This window comes from Scatophagus argus, chromosome 12 (assembly GCF_020382885.2).
Source record: "Scatophagus argus isolate fScaArg1 chromosome 12, fScaArg1.pri, whole genome shotgun sequence".
Classification (NCBI taxonomy): Eukaryota; Metazoa; Chordata; class Actinopteri; family Scatophagidae; genus Scatophagus; species Scatophagus argus.
Genome location: NC_058504.1, coordinates 20,421,511 through 20,447,962, shown reverse-complemented (window position 1 = coordinate 20,447,962; position 26,452 = coordinate 20,421,511). Strand labels below are relative to the sequence as shown.

The window sequence follows — 26,452 nt, the reverse complement described above, 5'->3', positions numbered from 1 at the left end:
AAAACCATTCGCCTTTAGTCCATGTCACTGGTCTCAATGTTGGATACAAGATGGTACACGCACAGACACAGATTTCAGGGAAAACAGAGGGGACAGGACCCCCTAAACACTGAGAACTGGCATTTCCTTTTAGAACTCCCTCAATTTAAAACAATTACCAAAATACATAAAATTTCATGTTTGACACTCAAAACGTTTTCTGGGCAAGGACCATAACTTTATATGTGCCCCCTCCCAATGCTGAAATAAAACCTCATCCTTAGAGTGTAAGATTTCATCCAACAGCTGGTGGACATGATCACCTCGAAGGGATAAATATCAGGACTATTCCCAATCACAAGTTAAAACTAAGGAAGGCTTTCAGAAAAATTACCAAACACATTAGAAGAAAAGTCTAATTCAGATTGAACTCTCCTGACCTCCTATCCTGTGGAGTGTCAGCATGTATAATACATTTCCTTGCAGCACTAGGAACGACAGCTGTTTTGTAATTTGCACAACGTGGATTTTGTCTCCAGTATCCTGCCTCCATTTTAGCCCAAAATCATCAGCAAAACTGCATCTGTTCTCATCTGCAGGCCTCAGAGGGCTTCTGTTCAACAGATGATTGTGTTGTGCTGCTAACTCCTGTGCCCCATGGAGACAGGAATGATTTGTTCTCAGCAACTTCTGTGAGCCAACATTTGATTTGCCATAAAACTATGCCAGAGTTTCTACCAGGCTTGGACTAGATACATTCTGGACTTCACGGTTAATACAGCTGTTCTTTTAGGCTGTGATGAAATGCCGCACAGAGTAGTCCAAAACATCACAGGGTCAACTCTCAACCACGGTATTCCAAATTACAGCTACACTGTGTAATGTAGATTTGGTGATCCTCCTGTGTGCAGCTCACTCTTAAATGAAGAAATAACGAAATTGATAATTGCTGTAAATTTCCATGCTAACATCACAGTCAAGTGATAGATACATTATGAGTGTGTGTGAGTGTGTGAGCATGAGTGTGTTCTCTGCTACTGCATCTTGTTTTTCTTCCATTTTGCTGTGGTTTTGGAAGAGGAAAAGCTTTGTCCAAAAGCTATATATGTAGGTATGTATGTATAAAAATCACTACACTCTATTTTGTTTATGTGTTATATGGTTTGAAGGTGTGTGTGAGGTCACGTCTTTGACAAAATTCTGAAAAAACGGGACTCACCACAATCATCTCTGAGGGTTCTAGGACGATGCACTCACATCCGCGTCGCAGGCTGCCTGCCGATCGCTTCCCAAAACTGGACAGAAACAAAGACAAATAAAATGATGAGAATTATTATTTATTTTTTTTATAACCATTTACATTGCTCCCCTATACGCTCTGTGCACTATTTTTGAGTTTTGACTTTCACACTCACAGCCCAGAAGCCAGACAGATCACTTAAAGGTCTGTGTAATTCTGTAGGTTACTCTCTGCTGAACATTTTAAATATGCAGTATGGAATTTCTGTATAAAATGTTGAACAGAGCAGCACTGAATGGACAGTTCCTCCTTTCAGCTGTGACCACTCCCAACCGAAGGGAAACACCCATTGCTGGAAAAGTCCACTTTCTTGACGTCACAATTCATACAGTATTCCTCACTTCTAATGGGGTGTGGGTGGGGGGGGGGCACCAGGGAATATTAAAAGCAGCAGAGACCAAAATGTCTCAAAGACGAGCAGCAGCCATGGAAATTCTGAGCATGAGGAGATCCAACTTGTGGGTTTGATGAAGAATCCAGCCTTTGTCCCCCACACAACCTCAATACACAGACACAAGGTCTTCCTTGTTTGTTATTTTTAACATCTTTCTATTCAGAATGTGACCCACATGCTGCTGGTTTGCTGATTGTCTTTAAGATAAACTCAACTGACTCCAAAAGAAGAGACTGCTGCCAAGTTTGTGTGCCTGCCTCGTGTTATTCATCGTTCTTTTGCATTATTTAGATTCTCTAGCTGGGATGTCATCCTAGCAAGTGGGACGTTTCTTTTTAAACTTCGATTGAAACAAGAACTGGAAGCTGAAATGTTAACACACAAAACAGAACCAACAATTATTACAACACATTATTGTAACTGAAACAATTATAATTATTTGGTTATATATATGGTTATATATGTTTTGATATTTGGTTTTTAATTAAATATTTTATATTTTAATATTTTCATTAATACATTTTCTAATTTAATTTTTAGATTCTACTGCAACTATTTGTCTAATGATTATGGAGTCTTAAGAAAATTAACTGGAAATTCAGTATTATAATCTTGATCAAGATTTGCTGGTTAAAGCTTCTCAAATATAAGCATTTGCTGTTTGTTTTCTTTCTCAATACATAACAACAGGGCCTGCTGAGATATTAAACCTTTTCCTCTCAAACATCACTGTGAGGCTGATGCAAAGTGAGTATCTCTGGGGTTAGAAAGTTCCGCTCGGTGCTCACAGCAAAGTGAGCAGTGGTGTGTGTGTGTGTGTGTGTGTGTGTGTGTGGGGTGTGCGGCTACCTGCACGCAGGCTTTGGAGGTGGCAGCTTTCATCAATCATACTGACAGCTTCGGACCTCAGGCACAGCATGGCCTAAATGCTTTGGAGCCCTTAGCTACATGTTGTGGGTGCATCTTGGTCAGGCTGGAAAATAAATACCAGCCAGCTGCAAAACGCTGGTGAGACTCCACTTGCCACTATGGCAGAGAGCAAATAATGATTTCTGTGGTGCCTTTTATTTTCTAAAAGTCGATCTAGCTTGGTTTGCGTTTCTCTTTCTGCTGCCTTTCACAGACCAGCTTTTGTTGGGTTTTGTGTCTTTCCCTGTTTAGTCAGCCATTCTCTTGTTGCTCTGCTATCGATGCAATTTTACTTGACCAATTTGTCAACTTTCTGATGCCTCTTGAACAACAGTTTGTCAAAAAATTCCCCACAATTGACAGTTAACTACTGCTGAAGATGACAAACTGAAAGCAAAGACAGCAAAAGTGACTGGCCGGCCCACACTGAGCTGAGTGATTGAAGGCAGTTAGGGGGTTAATGCTGATAGCTGCTGTTTGCTTTGCCTGAGCTTCAGTTTAATGCGGTTTAACTCCGCCTGTACCCCCAGCATACACTAGCCTGGATTCCACCACAGGGCCAAACTGAGCTACAGTATTTAGAGTTGACTCAGTATTTTTGCTCACATTCTCTCAAGAAGACAAATGCTGTAATTCTTTAGCTTATTCCCAGCAAAGATGATTGATTTGTCAGCTGGGCAACAGCTTCAGAGAAACGAACGAGTGCTTTTGATCTGGTTTTACAGACGTTTGGAGTCGGTACCAGCTCTGATTCTGCTGAGCCTCCCTTGGCTGGCTCTTCTGTGCAAAAGGGAGTAGTGAGTCCACCCAAATGCGAGCACCAAAGTGACATGTTCAATCACGTTCCTCCATTACATTCCTAACGTTAGTAATCCAATCCACCATTTTGCAGGAGGCAAATGCCACTGGCAATGTGAGATATTAAAGAAGGGATTATGGAAATGGAGAGTGAGGGGGTGGAGGGTTTTTTCTAACACAAGAGTGTCTTGTTTGGAGATTAAAGCCTCCACTGCTGCATGACTAGTACAGAGCAAATATAAAGTCCAACCTGCCATGTGGGTGAATGTATATTAGACAACAGATATGTAATAAATGTGCAAAACAAACCAAACAAACATTTGAATCTCCCAGTGAACGTTTGTTTGAGCTGGAGCACGGACATCTCTGCAGCAATCAACACTATCACACTGCAAAGTCTGACACATGCACCCACGGCTATTGATGCCTAAGTATGTGCACCTGTTTGCTAAGAATAATTCAACACTGATGAACCCACTTGTGGATGAAAGTTGACGTTAAGGTTAGTATTTTCTCTCCTGAGAACTAGAGTGTATGTTGGCTGACAAACTTACAAAACCAGATCAGAAAAAGATAAGAGAAGTGCCAAATATAACAGAGCACAACACTGAGCAAACATTACGAGTGTCACATTTTCACACCAAAATGCTGCCATATGTGCTGCATAAAACTGCAAAATTTAGTACTGACGTTGGAAAATCTTCACTTCACTTCATTGTCCCATCAAGGGGAATTCACCTTCCAGAAGCTGTTAAATACACATCAAACAGACAGTACATAAATGCATAAAGATGTAACAAATATAGACATTCGTAACCCCCAAAAAACCACTAACTGAGAAAGGAAAAAGAAATTTTAAATTAGTGTCGAAGCAACTAATAAACACTACAAGGTGAACAACATTTGTGCAAAAGCTTTCTGAAAACACACATTCCAATGGTAGTTCTATTATGCAAGTTGTATTTTAAATTAAAATAACATAAAGCTATATTGCAAATGTAAAAGCTAAAAGATTTCATTTAGGGTGTTTTCACCATAACGCATACATTCAGGTGAAGCATGTGTTGCTTACACATGACATGCAGATGATAATGCTGATTGGTAGCTTGCTTGCTTGTTTCTTAACATATTACAACTTCTACCTGTTCCACATTTCTAAAACTCCAAACCAAGAAATGAAAATGAAAAAAAAGAAAAAGAAAAAAAACACAAGTGCAGAAAGGATTAGGAAATGTGGACATAATGTTTTGTTTTTGATTAAAAACTTTTTATTTTAGCAGGGAAGTCTCTTTTTCAGTGCTTGGCTTGGTGTTGCAATAAGTATTTAGTTTAACCTATTATCGACTGAACTACCTTTCATACAGGTATGCAATAACCTGTATTCAGGTGTGACTGTGTATGCTCAACAAGTAACTGCCGACGAAACAAGATAGCATAAACAGAAAGAGTAAAACAACAGGAAACACACAAAAAAAGCTTCTTCAATGATCCTCTACTACCATCCCAGCCAGTATCTCCTTTTCAAATTGAATCCTGAAGCGTTCACTCATTGACTGACTGACATCTCCCCCGTCCCCCGCTGCCTCGTCGTTATACAACAAGCACGGATGTCTGGAATGTCAGTCCACATGCATCATCAGCCTTTCACTCTGTGAGCCCGGCAGCCCACCGCCAAAGCCTCGGATCCATTCTGCTGTCTGGCTGAACCAGTGCAATCCCTAATCTGCACCCCTGGTCTGAGCTGAACAATGAGGGTGGATGGAGGTGGTAGTCGGGGGGGGCCTCTTCACTGTGTTAAGCCGTTTTACTGAGTAAGTGGTGAGAGGCCACATCAGCTTTTTTAACCCACCAGACCCTTAAGAAGGCCAAAGATTAAACTCCCTGGTTATGTAAAACTTAAGACTGAGCACAGAAGGGAAGTGGAGGTCAAAGGAAGGAGAAGTCAGGAGTCTCATTAGTGACTATCCACGGATGTGATTTTTTTTTTTCTTTAAATGAAAACAACATCCAGATTTGGGTTTAGCAAGATCCTCCCCTCAGAGCTGCAGCTGATCATCCAACTATCTCTCACCTTGCAAACATAAAATGAATTCCTCGGAGCAACAGCATGGCCGCACCACACACATACCCTGGAACTTTGCCCCAGCTACTTCTGAAATAGAGGTTGACACTGATGCCGAGAATGTGCGATCGACTTGTGACTTTTGCTTCCCAAAATACAACTTCACTCACATTATAATGGCAAAGAGAAAAAGGGCACTGAAACACAGAGGGTTGAAAGAGAAAGAGAGCGGCTAGGTTAGCCGCACAAAACTTTTCCAAGACGTATCAATCAATCATCACTGCGTCTGTCATCCACTTTAACACATTCACCCCACAGCAGGTGTGCCAGCTTTGTTTTGGTTTCAAAGTTGCCAAAAGTCTTGTCTAACCCACATACATGTAGAAAGCACACCCCTTCTCCTGGCTGCACACACTGCACACTGACAAATCCAAAATAACATCAAAGTCATGTTTCACATTCCAGACTTGAAGGTTTTACTGCAACCAGCTCTCAGCTCGGAGACGAGGCAGACTTTTAAATTACAACCAAAAACAGAGGAGGTTTCGAGGCAGAGCTGTGGTGAGTCATATACAGGAGTCAAGCTCTGCAGGAGTCCGGACACTCACCACCAACACTCCAAACTGCTCCCAGAGTGACACCGCCACCTGATAAGAAGATCCCTCCTTTTAAAATATCCCCCCGTGCCGTTTGTCCGCAGTCAGTCCGACATGTTTAAAGTTCCAACACTTTGGTGTGACTGCGGCATATCGTCCTGAGCACAACGCAGTGCTGCTCTCCGAGATCTGTGTGTGAGAATGGGAGTGTGTGGCTTGAAAAGTGTGTGTGGATCAGTCTCTACCCAACGGCTCTGCCCCCTTTCTCTCTTCCTCTCTCCCTCTCTGTGTAACGTGGTGCGCTGACTGCAGGCAGCATTCCAGCGTACAACTCACTTCCCGCTACAGAGTTACAAGTGGGGTGTGTCTGTGTGTGTGTGTGTGTGTAGTTGTATGCGTCTGTTAATCAGGAACATTTATCATGAATTCTGTAGACCTAAACAGATTTCGTCAGTTTTGAGTCAAGACAACTTTAGTTATAGTTATGAGCTTATTCTCGTAACTTAAATGAATAGAATAAGTTGATTGTTCACTGAACTCATTACATTCAAGGAACACTATTGACCTATTAGTATACCTGCGAGCATGCACAGCATTTGAGTTGAAAGTGCTCCATTAGCTTTTCACCTCTACTTTCATAAAAGCTACACGATAGTAATATATAATGGGAGTTCACATTCAAAACATCTTTTCTCCGATCAAAACTAAAACTACAATTTAAGATAAAAACCCAAACTCACTATTAGCTGTTTCTGGTGACATCTAGCTTTGCTTTGTTCTGTGTTTGACAGTACTTATTGTAAGCTGCATAGAACATGGCTCGAGTGGCAGATGAAGGGTTTAACTTGGGCTTAACTAAGTGCTGCTAAGTGCATAAAATATGATACAGAGCAGATACTCATCTCGTCTTGTCTCTCTAATATGAGTCAAGTTCTAAGTTGTCCTACTAAATAAAGGCTAAAAAGTCCAAAAAATATCTTAAAATAACTTCACGTGCATTCAGTAGTGATCCAACGATTAGTTGGTTAATTAATTAGTTGATCAAAAGAAAATTACACTCCAATTATTTTGATAATTGATGAATAATTTCAATCATCTTGTAAGCAAAAATGTCAAACATTTGCTCGTTCCAGCACCTTAAATGTAAGGATGTGCTGCTTTTCTCTGTCATTTATGATAGTAAATGATAAGTCTCTGGGCTTTAGACTGAAGCAATGGGAAGACATCACTTTGTTTTTCCCAATTTTTGTTATTTATTCGCTTAATGATTTATCACTCAATCAGGTAAAAAAAATGGCAGATCAGATAATGAAAATATTTTAAAATAATAATGCGACCCTAGTGGGACCCGTGGATGGATTTATCGCTGTGCCACCATTCATCTGACCCACTGCTGCCCACCATTAGAAAGCTTATCTCTGCATGTTTTGCCCTAAAAACGAGGAAATAAAATTCTCATTGCTTGCTAAATCTGTTTTTAAAAAATATAAGACTGTGAACATATTTGAGCACCCTGAGCGTCATGAAACTCATGACTTACCACAAAAACTTTCAATACAGCTAAAACATGAAATTTATAATTATAGAAAGTGTTTTAATCCATGTGAAGAGTAAAAATCACAATTTGGACCTGTTACAGTTGAGAAGTGGTGTTTTAAACTGATTATAATCAACTCAAAAATTCAAGCCAAGAGAGGCCATGGGTCCTATTAAAGAGACACAAGTACTTAAAAACTAAAAGACGAGACAGAGACGGAGACACTCCTAAGGGAGCCATCACTTTGAATGCTTTTTATATTTGATGAATACAAATGTAAGATGAGATTTATTTTTGTGAGGACATACTCAGTACATTGTCTTATTTTTCATTGTTTAGTATTTTGAGTCTACATAATTAACTGTTATTACATTTAAATCTATGGTATTTTGCTGTTCAAGTTTCAATGGGAACTATGTAATATTGCGCACTTTACATGCAGGTATGGTTAAAATTGGCGGAGTGATATGAGGGGGATTCTCTTCGGTGGGCAGTGTTGAGTGTTGGTACGCTTGGTACGGGCATGAAAAGAAATAATAAAAAAAGGACTGAATGCTACAGAAGAGGTCGTCTCCGTGCTCTGACTTCACCCACAGCCCTTCGATAGCTTAACGACCTGACAAGTAAGGCAAGAGTTACAAACCTCCAAAAACCCTGTCTTACACAAAGCATATTGCTCTCCCAAATTTTAGTCTTCTCCCTCCTTTGGTTCAGTGTTTAAAGAGCTCCTAATGAGGCTGTGCACAGTGTATGTATATGAGTAACACTGAACAGAGATAAAGGAGAGCTGTATTTGCGCAATTAGAGAATAAATTATCACTGGATCAGCCTTTTACTTACAGTTACAGATGAGTCTGTCTGGCCTGCTGCTGACTGTCACAAAATGATTTGAACGCTACTAACCTTTTCTCCCAGCAGTTCGCGTGAGCAAAAATGATGACATTCCTCCATTAACTAGCTGCTCATAGGAGCTGATTCAGTTATGAGCTGTAGTTTTGGTTAGCTGAGGATCAGAAAACTGTTGAGTGAAAGACCGGAGGTAAAGTCATGTCAGCAGTCAACTGACAGCGACAGCAGCATGTAAGAAGGGAAGTAAAAGCAGCACAGGGACAATAAATTGTATATCAAGGAGGAAGTTTAACATTCTATACAGTGGTATGTTATATACATATTATATTGTCTATTGTAACTAAATTAAGCTGCAGCTAAACGTATTTTATGTTCAACATTGTGTGAAATTTTAAAAGCCCAGATCCACTCATGGAACTCATTGCTTCTTAAATCTAGTGGTTGTGGGTCACACACGAAACACAACGTCGCCTCAGCGCACACACATATGAACAAAGGCTACACTCACACTCACTGAAGAATGATTCCAGTTTTGGTTTCAGTCATGGCATAAGAAGGTCCAATTTACTGATTAAAATGAAATGTTTTGTGAAGCACATGTTTCTACATGTTTTAGATCTGTGGCACCTATTAATCAAGACTTTTTTGGGTTCGCACTAGTCTCTGGATTAAACACTGCACAGAGCTCCGGCTTCTTTCACTTAATGACTGAGTCATTCCTCTTCCCCTGGATCACATGTCACAACAGCAACCGGCGAGAGGAGGAAAGCAGAGAAAGAGAAGCACTGAGAGAATGATGGAGGCATATCAGGTTTTCAACCTTGCTGCCAGTGTAGATACGAGCAGCCATTTCTGGGCAAGGCCTGTCTGAAACCCAATTCCACCTCATCTTTAAAAGCTTCAGGAAGACCCATTGGACTTCACTCAGTTCTTTGTGTCACAACCAATTTCCCCTCCAAGCTATTATACCCTCACTGTTACCTCCTCTTTTTTTTCCTTTTCTCACTGCAGTCATTAAAAAAAATTTTAGATGATGGTAAAAAAAATTCCAACTATGAAGGAAGAAAATGCAGAAAATTACCAGGAACAGAAAGTGATACATGATTGTTCTGAAATGACACGGCAATGTTTTTTTGGCTTTAATGAGAAAATACCTCACCACTACTACATTGTAACAGACTACAAAGAATTGGCACCATTACAGGAAATACTGTCATACAACTGCTGTCACTAAAAACAAACCATTACTTGTTGAACTGAACATTTCATTTGGTGATGAGTGAGTGGAACGAGAAGTCCTTGAAAACTTGACTCAGAATGTATCGTTGTGAATGAGTCATTTCTAAGGACACAGGACCTACCCAATATTAGGCAGGTGGTTTTAATGTCACTGGCTGATCAGTGTAGCAAGCTTTATGTTGCTGAAACACTCCTCTATAGTTAGGGTTTAATTAAGATTGGGACCATTAAACTACTTGGTTTTGTTTAAGGAAAGATCACAGTCGTGAAAAGGAAAGAAAAAAAAAGACGTGCACCCCCAACCACCCAAACAAAATACTCCTTCAGAGGTTTTGTGGTGCTATAATAACATCACATTAATAAATTCACACTATATCACAAGACGTCGCTTCAACACACAGCTAAAGCTGTCATATTATTCTCTCATTTATATTGTGATTTAAGCGATTCTGGTTCAAAGTGCTCAACTGGCAGTTTGTTTGTCATAAATAATTTAGTGCAGTTGACTGAAACAAGTCTTGTGCAGTGCTGCTGGCTAAAACAAAGTGAGCTAAACTCTTAACCTACAGTCTCATGCAGCAGCAGACCCCTACACAAGCTTCTTTGCAACATATGCTTAGTAAACATTTTCAGAGCCCTCTCTTTCCTACTGACTACAGTCAAGCATTAACTTTAATCTGCCAATACCTGCAAATCCCCCATACACACTCTTTCACCTTGTCAAACTGAAAAGGTTAAATTTAAAAGGGGAGCAGCTTTGTGGCACATTTCCGATCAAATCTTCCATTTTAAATGCTTCCCACGTTCTTGTGAATCCAGAAAATGACCGCTGCCGACCCCCGCAGTACTGCTGGGACAGCTCTGCTCCACGGCCTAAAGTGGTGGCCCAAAGCTCTGAGTGGTCGTAGGTGTGTGTTACGCAAGCTTAACGGCTGAAAAGATCATTGTTTTCAAGACGCCCACAGAGATGGTTCATGTAACAGATCCACTTGTGAAATCACAGCTTTTTAACATTTGGGTCTTGGCTTCAGAGGTGGTGATCACTGCTGTGAGCTGAGGGCTGAAGGCTGGAGAGGGGAGCATGAATATTAAGTCCTCTGACTGCATCGTTGATAATTATTACCCATCATGAATGTGGGCTCTGGTGACAAACTCGCTTTCTGCCTCTCTTCTTTATTCAGATACTTTAAATATTTGTCTCTTGATACAAACTAAAGGGGATGGATTTACATGTTATTTATAAGATGTTCAGAGCAAGTTCAAACACTTTTTGAAAACATGCTAGAGGGGTGACAACAAAATATGATTATTACATGTCTCCTTCAATGTGACACCATAATCAGAGCAGCTGGTTGTTGAAACCTGAGGCAATAACTCTGCAAACAATCTTTAAAAAGGCAATTTTGGTAAAGGAAATCACTCCTCTTTATTCCTCTGGATAAGAGTAAGTTGATAAGTGAGCAAACAAACATTTCTGAGACTGTATAAATAAAAGTTCGCTCTTCTGCCATCCCACAATTAGATTTTTATCTCCCTTTGTGAATGTTCTAAATAGCCTTGCATGTTAGCGCCAAGAGCAAGCCTTCAAAGAGAAGCCCGAACTAAAAACTGCAAACGAACGTACCTGCTTCTGGGCAGGAACATGGATTCCTTGATGAAGACAGAGCCGGACAACAGGATGTACCAGCAGCTTCCAATGTCGTCAGGACTGCAAGGGAGAAAGACAGAGGCTGTAAGCACAGATTACCACAGAACACAATGCAGACAGCCAAAATATGATGACTCCAAATTGTGAGTGGAGAATTCTTCTTTAAATTGGCAAGATGGATGCCTATATCAGATGGTCACCTCCAAAAATCACATAATCCTGTCGCTGTGTCTTTATGTTCTTGTTTGTTGGTCAAACAAAGCAAGAAGAAAAAAAGAGTATCAGGGAATTGCGACTGACTGTCTTCTGACTTTGTTTTGGAGCACCCAATTGATCTGCTGATGCGAAAAATCAGCAGATTTAACAATAATGAAAGCTATAATTTGCTGGAGCCCTCCTCTCTAAACTGTTGATGTTCGCTTGTCATTTTCTCGATCGACATGCCGCTGAGATCTATAATACATCAGCAATGTAAGATTGCTCAGTGTGCCAAACGCAGATCACTGCTTTTATAAGAGTCAGGGAAAAGAAGAAAACATGAGAGAAGAGAGGAGAGTGTGGAAGAGAGAGAGAGAGAGAAAGAACTATGAATGAACTGAGAAATCACATCTCGTCCACCCACACCCATGGCCCTGCTGAAACACACAGACGAGGAAATTGGGCGCTGCAGACGAAGTAAACTCAGTCTGACCTCTGGATGACGCGGCTGGCTGTCAAGTTCTTACACACACGACTGTAAGCAAACTCACACACGCTCTTCCACCACATTGTGCAACACTTTGGTCCATTTAATTTAAATTTCAGATACTTTTTCAGGTTTTATGCATTAGGCGTGAACCAGAAGACTTATTAAGAGACATCAAAGATTCTACTGCGGAGGGTTTGCACTCTGATAAACAACTTAGTAAATATGAAATTCAGAAATTAAGTCAGGCTGTGATCTAAAGAATGTTGGCATTAATGCTGGTATGGATCGCACAGTTTTATTTAAACGCATCAGTTTTGTTTACTTGCTCATCTGGCCTATTTCAGGACTGCCATGGCCACCAAGAGGGATTGAAGAGATAATCTCACAATGCTGAGATGCAGCGAATTTTCTACACTCAGTACATGCAGGATTATCAAAGAGGCCGTGTGTGCTAACCTATCGAGAAAGCAAACAAACGCTATGGAGACGGATAAGAAAGCTAATGCTTGCTTTCATCCATATGCAACCAGCCAAAGGGCTCAAAGGACAAACACTGAATATTCCGTCTCTGTGCAGGTCGGTTTAAATAGCAAGGAGAAACCAACAGCTCTACTGCTGCGTCTCATTTTTACCTGGATTTCAGCAATCACAGAATTCTTTGTGAACCTAAATCAATTTCGCCAGAGCTGAACAAAGCAGATTTGTAAGTTTTTACTTTGATTTGATTTTTACTCAGTTCCTTGTTTGACAGAGTTACTTCAAATATGTCCTCTGACAGTAAAGAGGAAGTAGAATTTCACAGAAGGAAGTATTCTCAAGTATTCTTACCTAGCACTTGCTGAGAATCTGACATGACCACTGAAGATTCAGCAGTTGTGAACAAACTTGTGAACGTCAGCACTATGACTGACTGGAAAAGTTGGATTATTTTGAAAATGGAGGAACATTCATAATATTATTTTCAAAGGTATGAAACAAAGAATTGCTTTATTGCTTAAACATTGCTTTATTATCAGTCTGCATCAACTCAGCTGTTATTGTTAAGCTTCACCTGAGGGTGTAAAAACCTACAATTATCTTTGCTACAAATGTACTCCATCGCCTGAAAATTTAACGTTTCTCTGCATGAAGCCTCCATCTGTCTGTTTACCGGTTGGTGCTTTGAAACGCCACCTCATTGCAGAAAAAGAATGTTTGTTCATTGAGCTGAGATCAAACCTTATGCATGAAGGCGCTTTTGGTGCTAATAAGACAGACAGCAGCTTGCGGATAGCAGGCTACCGCTACACATTTTCACCTGATCTGACTGATACTTTTAATCACTAACTGAAACCAGAGGGGGAAAAAAAACTAAATCAGTGATAAGTTGAGCATCAGCAAGCTGGGACTGGTTTTCGCTTACAGAAAGGTAAAGGATGCATGCACTCATTATACACCCGCCCTCACACTCACACTTATATTCACACCCAGCTTCGCTGTGCTGACCAAGTTTTTTTTCTTAACACTGAAAACAAGGTCTCACCACCCCCTCCTCCTCTCCACACTTTCCTTGCAGAGCTAATGAGGCTGTAGACAGCACACCCTACTGACACAGTGCAAAACCTCCCTCGCATCTTCCAACAACATTCATCCTCCTTTTCCTTCTCCCCTTACTGATCTCCACCCGCTTCCCTTCGGGCTCATTCCCTCCTTTCATGGTTCTTCCTAGCGTTTGGAGATGACACAAATGAAATGCTCAATTATTAATTGCTGGCACACAGATGCGCCAAACTGGAGGAGAACCTCACATGGCTGAGGAAGAGGAGGAGGAAGAGAAGATACAACTACAAAAAAAGAACTATATAGGAGACTCTTATGTGCTACGACAGCTTGACTGAACTGGGTCATGCGTACTGGAACCATTCGTCAAACACTAAACATCATTCTTCCCCCCTGGGAAAGCTTTGAACAGCAGGGAATATGTGTTAGATGAGTCCCAATGTGGTGCTGAAAGAGGTTAAAAAGATGCAAGTGGGGTGACTGTAACAGAGACTTTAGTGTGAATTGAGGAGCGAGGTTTAGGAGTTAGAGAACGAAATACCCCTTTCGAAATGTGAAACTGAGCCACATTTGACTGTCAAAAAATGGTTAGGTAGGCTCAGACATTTATAACAAGATAAAATTGTTTCAACAATTCAACAAGGAGTTTCAACACAAAAGTGGTGTGTGTGTGTGACAGCCAGGCACATTCACATTACAAACAAGCAACTAAAAATATGATCATTTTAAGTTGTTATTGTTGTGATGTTTTTACAATCAAAATCTCAAGAGACACACAAAACCACTATGTTGACATTATGAGATAAAGCATTTAGACCACTTTTGCAATCACCCAACAGTCTAAAAGCAACACTGAAAGGGATGAGGAGAGGACTGAGGGTTCATACATGTTTTACATTCAGGGTTTAATTACAATGAAAGACAGCACGGCAACACCTGAATTAATTTTAAACTGGATGTGAGCCGACACATCTGATTACATAAAAATGGTCTAATTGTCATAGAAAACATAATGATACTGTCTCTTTCTGTCTCCGTAGGTTTGGCCAAGTTTGCATTTGCACTACAACCACTTCAGTCATTCATCAATTACTTAGACACAAATTTCTCTGCTCGTTTGCAAACTGGTTTTAATTTGGGTTGGTGGGAAACATTAGTTTATTTATTCACAGTATGACAGTGAATACACTAAAGACCAGTCGTTTTTGTTTTGTTTTAATGAACAAACTTAATATGCCGCCATTCCAGATACTTGACAAATGACTAATGTCTCCATCCCAGAACAGTCCATACTGCGTGCACTGGAATGTATAATTACATAAGCCAACTGGTCATTGGGATGTTATGAGTTTTTCAGTTCAATCCTCCACTGAGTTTCCTCATCTACATTCTTGTGATGTTGTTTGTGAAGGCCAGCAGTTTCACAGTGACACAGGGAACAGGAGCTGCACGAGGGGGACAACTTTCCGACAGCTGCACGGGAACGTCACTCACTCTGGACCTCAGCCAGAGTCAAAGAGCAATTGGTTTATTTAAACAAGATGGATGTCACACAGATTTGTTGCAATTATGGTTGTAAGATCTGTATTTTTGTTTTACTCTCCTGGTAGCAGTTTGACTCTTTGGTCACGCAGTCGGCCGTTTGACTTGGACTCATGCATACGACTGTCAGACAAATTCTTCTTCCTCTTTCATCTGATCGGGAGAGGGGGGGGTTCTGAAAAGGATTTCAGTGTGACGGACCGACGGGGCGGCAAGTCAGATGTGTTTAGATGTTGAATTTCAGCACTACAACCAACAAATGGCCAAATGAAAGAGGCAATAACCTTGAGTTGTTGTTTTTACAACAGCAGAAGATGAAAAGAAATTATGCACTCGGTTGATCAAGCTGCTTACTTTAACTGGAAATACGTTGCAAACACTTCCACATCAGCTAACGTGGTTGACTTTCTGACTTTCACTTTCAAAAATACAGCTGCAACTAACTAATTATCTTAATTTTTATTTTTTTTTCCCAACTCAATTGATTTTTTAATAACCATGAAATGCTTTATCTTTAATCTTGGAAATCTTTAAACCAACTACGGTGAAAAGCGCCTGGTCAGCCTCCATCTCAGAAGGGCTTTTGCACCATAATCTCTGGATAGTAAATCCTGAGAGGTTCAAGCTCTCACAGTAAGGGATGTTTTCATGAGATATTGAGCGTGACTGTGTGTGTGTGTGTGTGTGTGTGTGTGTGTGTGTGTGTGTGTGTGTGTGTGTGTGTGTGTGTGTGTGTGTATGCCCTTGCACTCTTGCAATCTAGAGCCCCAGGCAGGAAAAATGGGTTCTTTTATAACTATTACCCTCATCCTCCTATCACTGCTCCAGGACTGGCATCTGTTAAGGAGTGAGGCTGTGAGTTTGCGGGTCACTAACTAGGCCATTTGCATGACTCTGAGTGGTTTAATCCAACATTAAAGGTGTTTAATGGAAAATAACATTGCTATATGTAGCCAGGAATGGATTCTGTTCTTCTGAATGACGACTTCCCTTAAATCAAGAGAGAAATGTTGAGATGAAAGATGGCTGAAAGATGGTGAAATTTGTTTACTAAGAAAAAGATGTCTCAAAAAAACCTTCAAATCTACAATAAAATAATTTACACCTGAAAAAATTGGCCAGTTATGTGATTAGTTGATTGACAAAACACTGGACTAACCTAAATCAAAACCAATCATTCTAGTTTGGTCTCAGTTCTAAGGATTTGATCTTCTGTGCTGTGATGATGTCACACTGAATATATATGGGTTTTCTGACATAGTTTCTGAGTATTTTCTGACATTTTACAGGCTAAAATAGACGTTGATTATTTAAAAAAATAATAATCTGCAAATAATGCAATGAGAAAAATAATGTTGAAAACTTATTACCCACAGCACGTCAAACACTGTAATTTTCCAATGACAAATACTGCCTACAAACGCAAATGTACACTGAAATGTTGAAGTGCAGTTTGTGTAGTTGTGATGTGAAGTTCATTCTAACAAAGGTCACTGAATCTTTGCTAAAAGCTTCTTTCATTTTAAGGTGGTCTTTAAGCGAATGAACTACCTTTATGGTAGTCTGAAATATATATATTTATAGTAGTCTCAATGCACAGTGCCATACGATTTTTACAACTTAACAGAGATACTATTACAATTAAACTCCCCCCACTGCGTTTTAGAGAGCTCACTCGCTTACAGATTATTGCTGTTGTTAGCAGAGCAGGAAATGACGACGTGCTGTTAGAAGTTTGCTTTTTCACAAGAGAAGGTTGATTAGGATTTGCACAAGACGAGTCTGCTGCTGTCACACTCAGCTCTTATCAGGGAGAGCCTGAACAGACTTTTATAGACTCATAGTTCATACATGCTTGCATGTAAATACCTGCATGCATATATCCAAAAAAAAGCATGTTAAAAACAGTGTACATAAACACAACTACAAAGCATGAATAGACAATACAGCAAATGAAATGAACCAAAAAGACAATAGCCTGCTAAGTTCTGATGCTATGATCTGAAGGTAAATTTGGCAAAGTACGAACAGCAACTTTATACAGGATCCTTGCATATGGTGCAGATCTACTGAGTGTATTCTCAAGTCTCGCTGGACTCGTTCATGTTAGACAGCTGTCACAGGTTGATCTGTGGTTGTCAGTGTTTGCAGAGACTCCAGTGTGCATTGCAAATCAATACACTTCACTCACAAACAAGAGAATTACACAGAATCTAACTGCATCATTACCAATCACAGAATAAAATTAATGTTTAAGTCTCACTCACCTCCTCCTGTTTGTGCATGTACTCTCTCTCTCATGTCACATGCTTTCTACCCCTATTGCTCAGACTCTTGTTCAGGAAAGCAGATTAAATGATGTTTGATGTCAATGTCATCAAATTAATTTCCATCCCAGACAGGGTTCCCTGTGCAAACTGTGCACAGTGTTTTCTACAAAAGCCCCATTTTCACACATGAAAAACACTGGCTTATTGTGAACAAAGGCCAAAGCTGAGAGAAAATGGTGCCTTATTTAAGATTCAACCAGCTTAGTGTTGACATATTACTCCTTGTTCTGCAGATTTTTGGCAGGAATTTGATTTTGAATTTGAAGAAATCCAAGAATGCTTTTTATTGACAAAACTACTTTAAGAATTTCCCTTCAGGGATAAATAAAGGAATTCTGATTCTGAAAATGCAAAAGGAGTTCCTTATCTATAGGCTAGAGAAGACTGTGTGTGTGTGAGTGTGTGTGTGTGTGTGTGTGTGTGTGTGTGTATATGCATGTGACTGGTGCAGGGGACCTGAGGGAATCTTACTGAAACTGGAGTCTATTATATGACCACCGCTTAATCTGCATTCCTATTGTTTAATCAGTTCCCACAGCACCAAGTGGGCTTCTAATGAGGTGTTGACACTTCCCCATCATCCCCCAACACACACACAGACACAGACACACAAAGCTCCATGGGGGACAGGGGGTAGGCAGAGAGGGGACAATGCGTCCTCTGTAGGACCTCAAGAGGCTGATAGAGTTAATTAACTGTCTTAATTCTCACCATGGGTGTTCGGAAAACATCAACATGTGACAGCAGTCAAACTCTGGGTTTGCTCTCTGCTTCCTACAGTCATGGCAGCCTTTCAAAATGGGTCCATAAGCTGTCAGAAAGCTGTCAATAGTGCTTTATGATCATATAAACCCTCAACAGCACCCAGCTGAAAAAGAGGAACCGTGTAAGCATTACCACAAGTGATGAGCAAGGTTTTTACTGCCGAAGGAAACGCTTCTAGGAGTTATTACAAGTACAGTTTTTCTTTTCTTTGTTTCTTTGTTCTTTGTCAGTACACAAACTTGTTAGTGAATTAAAGTAAAGTTGGACTTGAAATCGTTTCATGGGTCTTTTGTCCTGAGTGGTAATAACTCTAAACAATAGCCTGGTGTGTGTCACACACAGGACTGAAATACTGTTACATCAGCAAGCCCTTGTTGTTTTTCATGTGAGGGATGAGAGATATAAGTATTTGGCGAAATGTCACCAATATCCATCCACACCCATGCAGTTCCAGGCATTGTAGTACTTACTAGTACAGCACTTCATTGGCCTCATGTCTCTCATAGCGCACCGTCTCACACATTATCCTGCAGGAACAGAGAAGAGAATGAGGGGGGGTGGCACTCAGAAAACAATAGGAGGAAATATCAACTTTGGTTGGTTAGCAATGTTATAAAACAGCAAGAAGTCACATAAGAGCCAATTTCAAGCCTTGATTAAATAAAGCAAACCAAAAAAACCAACACAGACATAGAATTAGATATAAACTACTTACGTTTTGTGAGGTTTTTAAAGATTTAATGTATATGATTCATTTTGTGGCAAACCCACAACTTGGGACTTTATACTTTTCCCAGAATTACTTTAAAGTGTAATCAGTGACAGGAAGGACATGTTGCTGAAAAGAATCAAAAAACTGGACTGTTGAAAGGGGACATCAATGGTTTAATAGCGTGACCATCCTCATGCATAACATATGATGGATAGGAGTTGTGGCTGCAATGCATTGTGGTCTACTGAAGCTACTGTTAAAGGGAAAGTCAGCTGTTACATCTCTCCCTGAAGTTATTTCACCTGGTGATTATATGTTTGTTAGAAGAAAGCCTTTGAACTTTGACAGCGAAAGGCCAACATCTAAATCTGACATTTGCTGTTAAAGTTTCAGATACAGTACATGTTTCTAATATCCATTCATTTGGATTTAATGTCCCTTTCATTGCTTGCTGATGACAGCATCCCTGACTGAAGGGTAGGAGACTAAGCACCATAATATATTTTTCTGTTTAGAATTTGAACAATTAATAAGACTGTTTATGCCTGTGCTCCCAAAAAAGTGTCATTTCTCCAGATTATATGCTTATTTAAAGAGCAAGGGTTTAGACAACTGACTGAGGTGCAGTAGTTGAGCTGCAGTAGCTTCTCTTCCTAAATTAAGCACACAGTTACTTTGTGTTCCCACTGCTCCAAGTAATGAAATGCTGTTCTTTTCTTTAGTTTAACAGTTTTAAACATAAAGCATTCAAAAAAATAACTTGAAAGTATATTCACAATTCAAAGATTTAACTCTGTATTTGGCATATCTTTGTTTTACCCACTAAGTTCTTTTGTAAGGGTAAGCAATGGGTCACATTTTTCAAATCACACGTCTCTGATTTTGGAATCAAATCCATTTTTCCTCAACCATAAAGTGTGAAAAAAGTCATCCAAATCAGGCTTTTCCCAAGACACCTCCAGAGAAGACAAGTGCACACCAACATCACACCAGTCAACTATAGTAAACAGCAGCTGATAAAAACACAACAGGCTTGAAAAACAACTGGGGGCGGCCGTCGTGTTGAAGCCCCCATTGCACAACAACCGAAAAACAATTCCAGCTCCAAAGACAAGTCGCTGTGAAACAACAGAAGACAAACAACACATTCCTCCCTGATGAAATGAAAAGAACTATAACATAATCCCATAGTTAGTGGGATGTCTGGCTGGCTGGGAGTTTCTTTTTAAAGTTAGGAAAACCAAAGTTGGCAGGAGTGGTGGTTTGGCGTGTGGGACCACGGGGACATTCCTCAGGATCCAAAACGGGGGGTGAGAGAGAGGGGTTACTGCAGGATGGGAGGCCTCTGAGGGGTCACACAGCGGAATGTTCCAGCTCACAGGTCATGTACTGCTACATTGTTCCGTCGCCAGCATAATCCACATGTATGCACACAAGGCGTGCCGGGAACGGACTTCTGACACGCAGTGTTTGGAAAGTCTATGCCAGACTGAAAAGACTAGAAGGCTAACGTGATGACAGGAAAGCAAAAGGCAAAAATCACATATGGAGAATAGGACAGTATGTTCACATCTGTTTAGTGTGGTGAACGTGTGATGTGGGAACTTTTACATGAAGACACATTTGCTTTTTTGGTCTCAAAAGAATTATAATGGATAGTTTAACAAATAGTCTTAAAATTATTGCACCAGTCTGTTTTTTTCCCTTCCATGCATTCATTGCCAACACCTGGTGCCTACATTACCCACAGTGCAACACAACACAACCGGCCACAGTTTGGTCAGACAGGGGGCAGCTAACATCGTCAGAAAATTTAATCAGTTTGTGCAGCTCCATCTGAAGCTTTGTACAACTTTCTTAATGCTGCCCCAGACAAGTAAACAGACTTTGAAGTGTAAAATCAGAGTTCGGTTGTTCGATTCAACCGGACCAGCAGGAAAAAACTTTGGTGGAGGGGTGGAGTGATTAATCGACGCTCTACCCCTCCATTAGTAATAGCTGACGTGCCCTTGAGCAAGGCGCCTAGCCGCCCCAACTGCTCCCCGGGCACCTGACATGGCAGCCCACTGCCCCTGTGTGTGTTCACAGCATGAAGTGTGTTGTGTTGCACTTGTGTTCGACCAGTGATGGGTTAAATGCAGAGAAGAATTTCAGTGTATGTAAAAACATCCTGAGAATAAAGTTTTAAGTTTAATGTGTACGCCCACCTACACCTATGACTTAAACACCGATTATATGGAGCGGACAATAAGGAGGAGTCACAGTGTTTTCACGAGCATTTCAAACTGATGTGATTGAAATATCAAGCTCTAAGTCATGTTAATTAAGTACCAGCAAACACACTGACCTCAGCTGATGTTCTCGCAGGTTGGACAAGGCCTCCATCCCGTGGAGATAAGAGTAGACAATCTCCAGGTCCTGAGGAACAGATGAAAAGTGTAGTTAGACACAGGAGCTTAGAGCTAGAGCTTTTAAGATGCCACAATCAAGGAAACATAGAGAATTATACACATACTTTCAAGTTTCCCTCAGGTCTACAGAGCTTTACCGAAACCTGCAGCTCAGTCTGGTTTAATGGTCCACCATTGTTACTGTAACTTTCTAACTCCGACTACTCTCATCAAACTCTTTCCAGGCAGCTGTTTTCAGTCACAGATAACTGATAAAACAGCCGTTGCTGCTGCTCAACACCAAATGGCAGAGTGACAAAGTTGGTGATAGGCCGTTTTGCAGCTAAAGAGAGATATGTTAGAAACAATTTCACCATATCAACTTTATTTAAAAAAGAAAAAATCTGCTTGATTGTTTCCATACTCATACTCAATCCCAATGAGAACGGAGTGTCAACAAAAACACACTCAGACAAAACTGACTACTGATTATGTAGTTGCATAAAGTACTGATCATTCTGCAGTGGCCAGTCTGGCTACTCATACAGCAAAAAACCTTTTACCAGGACAGCGACATTGATGTGTGGGACTGAGCATGAGAACAGAAAGCAATAAAGCACCTTGTAGAGAAAAAAAATGAAGTACACTGCACAACTATAAACTCCCCATTCAATTACTTCATCAAGTGACCCAGTGAGCGACTCTCAGATTGTTTGGCGTGAATCCAAGCCAGAGGTGAAACAAAGTGGCCCTCTCTGAGAGCTGGCAGCTAGCACAGCTAGTCCACTGTCTATTGGTACACACTGGGGCACTGAGCTTGTGTGTGTGTGTGTGTGTGTGTGTGTGTGTGTGTGTGTGTGTGTGTGTGTGTGTGTGTGTGTGTGTGTGTGTGTGTGTGTGTGTGTGTTGCAGTGTTGGTTGCAACTACTGGGATGCCTTTGTCAATGGCAACTGGAGGTAGATGTGGCGACAGCAGAGCAGAGGGACAACAGAGACTGTGTTAAGACCCCGCCGGATAGACATACACACAGATGCACAAAACCATACACAATGACCCTCCTGTCTCTAGGTTATGTTTCTGAGAGCAGCAATCATAAGCCTATTGAAAATTTTATGAAATGTTGACCGCATAAGCTAAATAACACTTTGTGGGGGTTTGATGTCCCAATATCTCTGTCAGTAGAAGTGCCAGAATCAAACCAGTGTTTGAAATCTCTACGGGAAATTTAAGCTCATTCACAAATAGAAAATAATCCTTAAGAAAAGCAAACAAAGCCAAAGTCTATGATACAAACAAAATCTTTTTTTAAGTCCAACCACCATCCAAAGTACTTGCATCTGATGCAATATTCAAGATGTCCCTCTCATCAAACAAAGGGACATGATAAAGTTCAACAAATTAGTAGCCCATTTTTTATACAAATCAAAGCATATTAAGGATGCTTGAAACTCAGCTGACCTTAGATTAACAAATAAACCACATTGTAACTAACCTGCCGTCAAATAAGCGACTCATAAAGGAAACAAACCCAAAGCGCCCTGTCTGTTTGCTCACTATTGAAACTGAATTGGGTGTTGGTCCCATGAAGTCTTGTGTTTTTATTTTTTTAAATCTGGGTTTGGCCTTTATGAAATGGACACACAAAGAAAGTCGTAGTGTCCTCAGGGCTGCCTGGCCCTGTTACATCACAAAGTGATATCCTCACTAACCAAGTCCTTATGTTCAAAGTGTTTGTGGTCAGTGGAACAGCATGCACAGGAGCTCGGGTACATACTGCCACCTACTGGGCAACTGTGGAACAACAGTCTCAATGAACAAGGTAAAAGTTGGATATTGAGCTGAAGTAAATGTCATGGCACACTGCAAATGCAATTTAAAATGTCCAGTTCATTTATGGAAGGTTAACAAATGAATGCAAACTGTAAGTCAGTGATCAATTACCTGAATATGAAGAGGACTATTCAGGTTAATTGTACAAGTACAGTATGTATGAGTATTTAACTTTGTGCAGGAGTAGAGCTGAAATGGTTAGTAGACTTACTGATTAATTGATAAACAGAAAATTAACTGGCAACTATTGACGTTGACCAATCGTGATAAAGGTGAAAAAGGTGATTTTTCTTCCCGTTGTGGTCAGAATAGTCTTTCATGTGCTACAAACAAAAGTGATAATATTCTTTCCTTCATAGAGTCCTAAAATACAACTTCAGTGCTAACTTTGAAGACTGTACTGTAGAATTTTGAATGCACTCCTGGCCTTAGTAAATGTAAGGCAGAGACTTTAAACTTGATGTTTGACTGTCACTACCAGGTCTCATCTGTTGAAAGGATTTTCTAACGAAGCTGCCGCATTTTTGCGTTCATGACCAACGACACAAACTTAACCACAAAGACCCTAAGACATCTCTAAAAAAAAAAAAATCAAATCATCAAAACAGGCAGTGCCATTAAAACACATTTGAGTGACACATACGTCAATCACAGTGCTGACTGTGGAAGGAAGGAGTTGCTTTCTTGACCACAGAACATGCAATAATCCAGACAGAAGTTCACCACGAGGTGGCAGCGTTGCTGGTTTCTTTTCCACCTTTCACAGTGACATCACCGTGAATAAAACAGCGCCACTCAGAAGCAGCCTCACAGGAAGAAATATACAAAACCATCAATTGTGGTTTCAGTTTCAAATATTTCAGATTGACTGTAAGGAAAGAATGCAAGGGACCCCATCTTTTCTACTCCATGGGCCCTACATTTTCCGGTCTGATTTTCGTTCTGTCTAGTCTTCTTTTAGACGGAGCTGAACACTATGGCCAAAAAGTGCACAGAGGGAGGATACAGGACAGTTTTAAGAAATGAACAGAATCATCACAATTTAAATTAGAATTTCAGTGGGTGGGGGTGGGGGGTGGGGTGTTCCCCACATGATTCATTTCTTTTAATTCACACAATTTACCATTCAAATAATAAAAACCTCCCAAGGACTTTTCCTCTGAGAACAGAGATCAAAAGAAAAGAGTGTTTGATCTCGCTTTCAGCATCACTTAAGTGATGCCTGCTTCATGTTCATTCACATCTTTGGCTGAAAGCATCAACAGTCTGTTATAGAACAGAAACAGGAAGAAAATCAGACCCTGAGCAGCATATAGCCGAAACTAGGGCATACTGATGAAGGCTTCATCCAGCCAAAATTCTGCCCATTGTGTGTGCTGAATAAATACAAAGCTTGTTCATTTTTTAAAAACTGCTGGCTTTTGGGGGTAGCTCAAACTCCCAGACCACACCATCAAACACAATCCTAATCCCTCTTACTTCCTTCTCCAAACTAATCCTTCCAGGAACACAGGTGGCCCCTACTGGAGGAAAAACATACCGAGATGCTGTTCTTGATAAAACCTTGTGGATACAAAGCTGTTTTCCGCAAAAGTACCTGTGACGTTCCTTGCATACCACTTACATACTGTCAATTGAGCCTCTTTGTAAATTTCCCCAGTTATTTCCTTGATGTGTGTCATTGCTTCTTCATTTGTCAGACACATGGTAGCAGTGAAATGCAGCCAAACTAGTGGAGGCATTTCCTCTCCTGGATACAAATTAAACAATAGCAGGCCTTGTCTTCCCTGTTTACAGCCTGAAAACGCACGCACGCACACACACACCAACCAAGAAATCCTATATTTTTCCAGCCATTATATCAGGGCCTCCTAGGGGGAGAAGGTGCAGTGTCGGACCTGATGACAGCCTGCTTGAAGTTGTGATGTTTTTCCTGCACTTCTTCATTGAGACTTCACAAAAAGGAGCTTCAGGTTGCAGTGAAAACAAATACAGTTTCACTCGTAAACGGTGACACAAAGAAATCTACAAGCCAAAAAAATGTCAAATGTCAAAACCCAAAGAAAAGGTTTACCACAAAACATGTAAAAAAACATTGTAATTTCAGTATTTGTTTAGATCAATTCAACAGTCCTGCGTCACCCTAAACTATAGTTAGAATATGTGCCTGCTTTTCTTATCTCTTAACACCACAGCGTCTGCTTGCCCGATAGGGAGCTTTCTTCTAATCGAGCCCTTTGACTGCAGCACAAATGGTCAATCCATTTATTCACTTGGCTCTGGCTGAGAGCAGATAGCACAGCTCTGCATGCATCTATTACCCACTGTAGACAAACATCAAAGGAAGGGGCTGCAGCCCCCCAAAAAAACAATGGAACACTGTGGGAGAGCTTAAACAAAAGAGTCTCAGAGTCAAGAGGCGAAGAACAACTCTGATTACTTCTACAGCCTCAGTTTCGGATGGATGAGCAGATATATCAATATTTCAACACACCCATAGGTCTCGTTTGAAGCACCAATCACCCAGTTTTTAATATCTTGTTTCAAAATGAATATGCTGCCCCGAACCACTGTGAAAAACAGTGGATCGAAATGAGCATCTTTCGCACAGTGACTCATACAGCAGAAAGACTGATCTGATCATGTGCGTCGAGGGACTGATGTGGCCAACTGCAGGTGCTGAGCTTACATTTTTATATTGTCTAGGAATGACATATTAAGCGTTATAAAGCCATAAAAACATAAACATGACGGCTGATTCAGTGATGCACTGCCCTCATCGAGTCAGCAAGCAGAGTAAATCAATGAACGTGTCTCCTTTGTTGACAACATTAGCATCCCAGCCGACTGCATGTGTGCATGCAAGCCTCGTGCTTGTGTGACTGACCAAGAAATCCTTCCATCAAGTGATCCAAATGAAATATTTAGTACATTTTGGAAAAGCTGCAAAATGCATTCTACTTTGTTGGGTTTTGTTCTGTAGATGCATTCTCAAATGCACAGTGCTGGATAAAAAGAAAATCTGCATAGATTTTGCCTTGCTGTCTTGAGGACTTTTTGATGGTGATGTATTGTATGTTTTTGCATGGAGAGAGCCCTTATATTACATCTTATGGTGATACTAGTGGTGTTTCCTCGCTATGCAAAAGACTGCCTGTAAAGTGCGTGTTTCTGACTGTCATCACCCTTGAATCCAAAACAGATACACATAGCTAATGTGACCATTTGGAATGAAAACATTTTGAAACGATTCTGATTTGGGACTTTTGTTGTTCCTCCAAGGTTTTTTTCTTTCATGCTGTTACTCTTCTGTTTCTCTCTCATAAACATTTGATTCAGTTTTG

The 26,452-nt window shown here is 40.5% G+C and overlaps 1 protein-coding gene across 13 annotated transcripts in view; it reads right to left on the bottom strand.

Moving 5' to 3' along the window:
* rapgef2b (Rap guanine nucleotide exchange factor 2b) overlaps positions 1 to 26,452 on the bottom strand; it is a 97,282-nt gene that overhangs the window by 49,689 nt on the left and 21,141 nt on the right. For 11 of the 13 annotated variants that reach the window (XM_046406937.1, XM_046406939.1, XM_046406946.1 and 8 more), the window contains exons 2-5: positions 21,235 to 21,305; positions 18,646 to 18,702; positions 11,288 to 11,371; positions 1,199 to 1,274 (exon numbers count right to left, since the gene is read on the bottom strand). In XM_046406937.1, the coding sequence (XP_046262893.1) occupies positions 1,199 to 1,274; positions 11,288 to 11,371; positions 18,646 to 18,702; positions 21,235 to 21,305 (288 nt within the window). Of the gene's footprint in view, positions 1 to 1,198; positions 1,275 to 6,050; positions 7,908 to 8,478; positions 10,346 to 11,287; positions 11,372 to 18,645; positions 18,703 to 21,234; positions 21,306 to 26,452 lie in introns of those variants that run through there. The other 2 variants (XM_046406949.1, XM_046406948.1) reach the window with 2 other exon arrangements.